This window comes from Hipposideros armiger, unplaced genomic scaffold (assembly GCF_001890085.2).
Source record: "Hipposideros armiger isolate ML-2016 unplaced genomic scaffold, ASM189008v1 scaffold_0, whole genome shotgun sequence".
Lineage (NCBI taxonomy): Eukaryota > Metazoa > Chordata > Mammalia > Chiroptera > Hipposideridae > Hipposideros > Hipposideros armiger.
Window position 1 is genome coordinate 599,692 of NW_017731350.1, and position 5,820 is coordinate 605,511.

General features: G+C 52.4%; 1 protein-coding gene across 1 annotated transcript in view; it reads left to right on the forward strand.

The window, feature by feature from the left end:
• ALK (ALK receptor tyrosine kinase) overlaps positions 1-5,820 on the forward strand; it is an 81,648-nt gene that overhangs the window by 49,477 nt on the left and 26,351 nt on the right. Inside the window, exons 6-8 of the mRNA XM_019658122.1 lie at positions 2,641-2,772; positions 3,492-3,636; positions 5,533-5,715. Coding sequence (XP_019513667.1) covers positions 2,641-2,772; positions 3,492-3,636; positions 5,533-5,715 — 460 coding nt within the window. The remainder of the gene's footprint in view (positions 1-2,640; positions 2,773-3,491; positions 3,637-5,532; positions 5,716-5,820) is intronic.

The following is a 5,820-nucleotide window of genomic DNA, read 5'->3' on the forward strand; positions in this document are numbered from 1 at the left end:
CAGGTTTGGGGCAAGACCGGGAGCTCAGCGTCGGACACGCTGAGTTGTAGAGTTCTGTCTGGTAGGCAGCCAAGCAAGGACTTCCAGAAAACAACAGGCAATAAGCCACTGGAATTCAGGGGAGAGACCTAGAGTGGAGATACAAATTTGGGAGAAATCAGCATAAAGTTGAGACAGGATGAGACTGCCTAGGGAGCAGTACAGATTGAAAAGACCAAGGACTGACCCCTGAAGACCCCCAACAAGCAGCGAAGGAGGCTGAGGCGGAGACGCCAGGGAAGTAGGAGGAAATTCAGGAGCGTGTGCAGTCCTGAAGGTCAGGTGAAGAAATTGTATTATGAAGGGGTGATTGACAACACCAAACGCTGCTGCTGGGTCCAGCAAGATGCAGACTGGATGAGCAAGCTGCAGGATTGACCATTTCCTACCCCCGCCCTCCCCCCACCCCCCGGGCTGATTTAAAAGACACACCCTAGCAAGGAAGGGCAGGAGGAGTGAGCCACCACCCAGCCTGACTGCTCCATCCTTCCCACTCTTGCAATCTCCAGCCACCTGCAGCTTCTATTCACAGGAAGAGGGCATCCCCGAGGGGTGGAGGCCACACTGCTGCCAGACAGAGGAGAGGAAGAAAGGGAGCAGGGTCTAAGGGGACGGACCATCGGAACATCACTGATTCAGACTGGGCAAACCCCCATCCACAGAGGAGGAGGCAGGTTGGGGGAAGTGAGGTGGCTCAGCCAACCTCTGGCAGGGCCTGTCCGGAAGCCAGCCTGGGCCCTGTATTCTGTGCTCTGCTCTGCCCAGCTGACAGCCCACATTTCCGTCTCCTGCCCCGGAGCTCAGCCCAGCACCTCTGGCATACCGTGCCCTCCCCAGGCAGCAGTTAGCAGGGTTTCCTTCCAGCCGTCTCCCCACCCACCCCCTGGATGGGACTGCACATACACAGGAGAAATGTCAGCGCTCTACAGTAGCAATTCACAGCCTTCCACCCACACTAAATCCACTCTAAAAAATATCAAATTATTTCCATCATTAAATCCAAAATGCCATGAAACAAATTGCATCTCGGCTATTTGCCTGAAAATTTCTCTAGGACTCATTGCCAGCACCCCTGAGCGCTTTAGCATAAGGAGTGGCTAAAGATGAATTGCCGTGTCCACTGGCTGGCTGCACAGCAGCATTCAATGGAAATTTGATGTTTTATTGGCCTTTTTTTCTATTAAGTGAAAGAAAAGTCATTTTCCGCCGAGGTCAGGTCGATGTTTGGAGAGTTCCTCTTAGCTGCTGTGACTGATAAGCAGGATGGCTATTCCTGAAGCACTGTGCTCTCTTTATTCAGAGATTCCAGGATCTGTGTCACAGGAATTCCCCCTAGCCAGGGACATCCCCAGGGACTCCCAGATGCCTGGGCCCACACCAGGACCACGTGTGGGCCCAGAAGCGAATCCAAATAAAACAGCAGCCCTTTCTTCAGGCCTTAACACGTGTGAAGCACTATCCTAGACCCCGTCTTGTTCCATCCACAACCTGTAGTGTTTTTGTTCCCATGCCACGCGTGTGGGTCAAAGAGATTGAGTGCCTCCTCCACAGTTGTTCAGGGGCGTCTGGCTGATTCCAGGGTTCACACCCTGGTCTCCATGGCGGACATAAAGAGCTCTATTTGGAGCTGTGTCAGGGAATTTCTGGAGGCAACACATGGGACATTAGCTGGAAGGAATGAGTTGTCCAAAATGGAGAAATTATTATCCCAAAGATGAGCCGGGAATAAAATCCAAGTCTGGCCTCTCACTGGTTGTTTTTCCTTTTCCATGAGGCCTCAGAACCACAACTTCTCAGAAAATGTCAGTGGCGCCCCACTGCCTAGAGAATGAAGTCCAGCTTCTCAGATTGTATCCAAGGCCCCTGCCATGATCTGACTGTCCAGTTTAATTCCTTCTACCCACCCCCACTTACACGTCCTCCAACTCTATCTCACCTCTTAGGGCCTTTGTCATCCCCTCTTCAGAGTCCAGGGGATCCTAACAGGTCCTCCTGGACCATCTCTCTGTCCTAAAATGGACTTTTCTGAGCCAAGGAGAGTCCTTGGCTTTTTCCCCAAACACCTCACTCACCCTCTGGGTTCACACTACTCTCTCCCACTAGAATACCCTAACTTTCCCTCATTCTCTGTGTTTAAAAATCTCTCTATCAGGTGTAATGTACAGCATAGGGAATATAGTCAATAATATAATAACTTTGTACAGTGTCAGATGGGTACTAGACTTAATATGGTGATCACTTCCTAAGGTATGTAAACGTCAAACCACTATGTTGTACAACTGAAACTAATATAATATTGTATGTCAACTATGCTTTAATTTTTTTTTAAAAGTCCCTATCCTTCAAGGCTCAACGAAATGCCACTTCCTGCAGGCAGTCCTCCCTGATCATCAGTCAGCAACAAAGACTCACTGTCCCTCCCCCAGCTTCTCATGCATTTGCTAAGGTATCCTGTGGTCCTTCTCTAATACTGCATTTTTTGTCTCTTCAATTCAACTGTAAGCTATTTGAGAGATAGATCCTACCTTAAGCATAGAAGATCCATCTGCTGGGAAGCAGAGAACCCTGAGCACAAACCTGGGGTGCTTTTTGTTTCCACAGACAAACCGACTTATCCAGAAAGTCTGCATTGGAGAGAACAACGTGATAGAAGAAGAAATCCGCGTGAACAGAAGTGTGCATGAGTGGGCAGGAGGGGGCGGAGGAGGGGGCGGAGCCACCTACGTATTTAAGGTGAGTTGGGCTGTGCCCGCTCCCCAGGGGCAGTGACTTCTGTGGGTCATGGGGCTGGAGCCTCACAGCAGCTATGGGAACAAAACGCCTCTCAGATCCCTTTAAAGATGCGGAAACTGAGGCCCAGAGGGATGGAGGGCTCCCTGTCTGTCCAAGAAAGGGCAGGCTTTTCTCTTGCTGATGTCCCAGCCCAATTGCAGCACGCAGGCTTTTGCCACCCCTGCTTCAGAGCTCCAGAGGGTCCCACTGTGCCCTCCTCTGTCCTAAGATGAACTTTTCTGACACCATCACAGTCAGGCCAAAAGGCAAAGGCTTCCTGCGAGGTCCTCCCACAGGGACGGTGATGCTAATCTTGAGGTCATGTGGGTCAGAGCCAGAGACCCCCGAGAATGGAGAGGAAGGAGAAAGCAGAGAGACCTGTGCTACCACCAGCACCCAGGCCCCTGAGGCTACGTACGCAGCCTCTAAGATCGAGCCGCACTAGTGGTTTTGCTTCTCAGATGGAACCCTGACTGTTGTAGGAGCTGGAGGAGTGGGCTGGGGTGTGAGCTGATGGGCTGTTGTAACATGAGCTCAGAGCCCTCAGACCACCTCAGACCCCCGAGACGTCACCCACTGCCCAGCACGCGGACACATTTAAACACTTAAACCAGGGCTCAAGCGTGTCCAGAGTGGAAGCCCAGCTCGATGTCTCAACCTCTGAATGTCTCTCCCGCCAGATGAAGGGCGGCGTGCCAGTGCCCCTGATCGTTGCGGCCGGCGGTGGCGGCAGGGCCTACGGGGCTAAGACGGACACGTTCCACCCCGAGAGACTGGAGAATAACTCCTCAGTTCTGGGGCTCAATGGCAATTCTGGAGCCGCAGGTAAAGCGCTGCAAGCCCCTCTCCCCCCACCCCTCCGCCACCCCGCCCCCGGGACTGTGAGAGCTCCAGCTCAGCCAGGTGCCATCACACACTTGTGGGCCTCTTGGTCACTGGGACTTGAGAGGCTGTGAGCTCTTACGTTGGTCCCAGCATCGAGGAGGAAGGGCAGGCAGCATCTTTGGGCACCACAGACCACCTGGCTGACAGGTTGGGATTTGCAGAAGGTCACTGAGAAAATGAAACAGGCAGCAGCATTCGGACAGCCAGCCCAACCCACCCTGGGTTTTACCAAATGCAATTGGCTGTGAGCCGATGGGAGAACCTGGGCCCAGTCAGGCCCTCCAGGCCCCTGTGATTCGTACCTCCGGACCGTAGGCTGCCAGCTCACACAGCCACTTGCTGAAAAAGCTCTTTCTGGAATCTCCATGGCTGAACTTTCTGTGCTCGTTAATGACAGCCAGCCACACAAATAGGGGACAGACATTGAAAGGGATGTTGATTCCCTGATTCCTCTGAAATCAGCCATCTCTAAAGAGAAAATCCAGTTCATCTTTGTGTTTTCTTTTCTCCACAATTAGACGGAGGGAGGATTTTGGAAGGCATTTAAGATTTGCGATTAATTAAATCAAATACTCAAACTTTGTAGTCAAGAGATGGCTGGGGACAGAAGAGTAGAAACAGTTGTTGGATCCACAGTAAGGAACTGCCCCCCAGCAGTATTTATAGCACCCCTTACACCAGTATAGATTTCATAAATTACAAAGCACTTCCACATCGACTGAACATGTGCTTTTCAAAACAACCCTGTGGGGTTTTCCACAAAGATACTATGATCCCCATTTACAAAAGAGTCTGCAAGCTCATAGAAAGTTAGTGGGTTGTTTTTCTCAACATGGCCAAACTGTTTCATGCTCAATCCATTTTTTAAAACGTTGTTGATTTATATTTATTTTTATGTCCATTATTTTTTTTCCACAAATCTTCTCAAAGCCTGCAAAGTGGAGTGGGAGGTCAGAAACCACCTCAGCAGAGGATCGTGCAGGATGCATGGGAACCCCGTTTCCCCAAAAATAAGGCCTAGCCGGAAAATCAGCCGTAGCATGATGTTAGGTGCCAAAATATGGCACCTTGGCATACTGAATATTTTAAGTTGAAGGAGTTTGTGGAAAAGGCACCCTTCTCCCTGAAACAGGTCATAAAACCCTCATGTGAGTGGTGCGTGCCCTCCATATCCTGGAGGAATCATGTTAGGGCTTCTTCTCCCGCTAGGTCTTATTTTCGGGGATACACGAGAGAAGGGTGGGGGCAGGGGAGGGAGGCAGACATGGTGTCAGGTCCGACTCGTCCTAATGTATTTACTGTGCACATGGCTCTGCGTGGCTGGCTGCCAGAACCTACTTCAGGTCCCTAATGGAGCAAGGGGCCTTCCCTCTGCCACCTGACATCAACAGCTATGACAGGCCCACGCCCCCACCCTCTGGTTGGCAGAAGGGAGGCCAGCCACTTGAAACTCAGGCACCCCTGTAACTTCTGAAGGTGACAAAAGGGCCCCACGACTTCCCTGGGGGCCTTGATTCAAGTCATTCTAGACCTGGCCGAGAACACTCAGGGCTTTTGAGCCAGAGGCCTGACGGGAAGCAGTGATACCAGACACGCTCCCATCTGGATGTGCATGGCTGTGGCCAAAGCAGGTCCACCTAGGACAAAGAGCACGCTCCTGGCTTTCCAGCTGTGGACTCTGTAGCCCCCAGGCCCCCTGAGTACGAAGCCGCTGGGCTTTGGAACTGGAGCAAGCACCCCTCACAATGCACCTCGCCCTGCCGCCTCGGCCAGATCCCCGGCTGACCTAACCTAACCAGCTTCCTCTCTCAGGGTTGTCTCGGTCTCTTCCTGCAGGCGGTGGAGGTGGCTGGAATGATAACACTTCCTTGCTCTGGTCTGGAAAGTCTCTGATGGAGGGTGCCACCGGAGGACATTCCTGCCCCCAGGCCATGAAGAAGTGGGGGTGGGAGACCAGAGGGGGTTTCGGAGGGGGTGGCGGGGGGTGCTCCTCAGGTGGAGGAGGCGGAGGATACATAGGTAAAGATGATTCGTGTTCAGGTGTTGCCCCTCCCCCCGTAGCACTAGGCTGCCCGCCCCCAGTGTGGACTGTGATATAGCCGTGCACGCCTCCCTCTCAGCCCA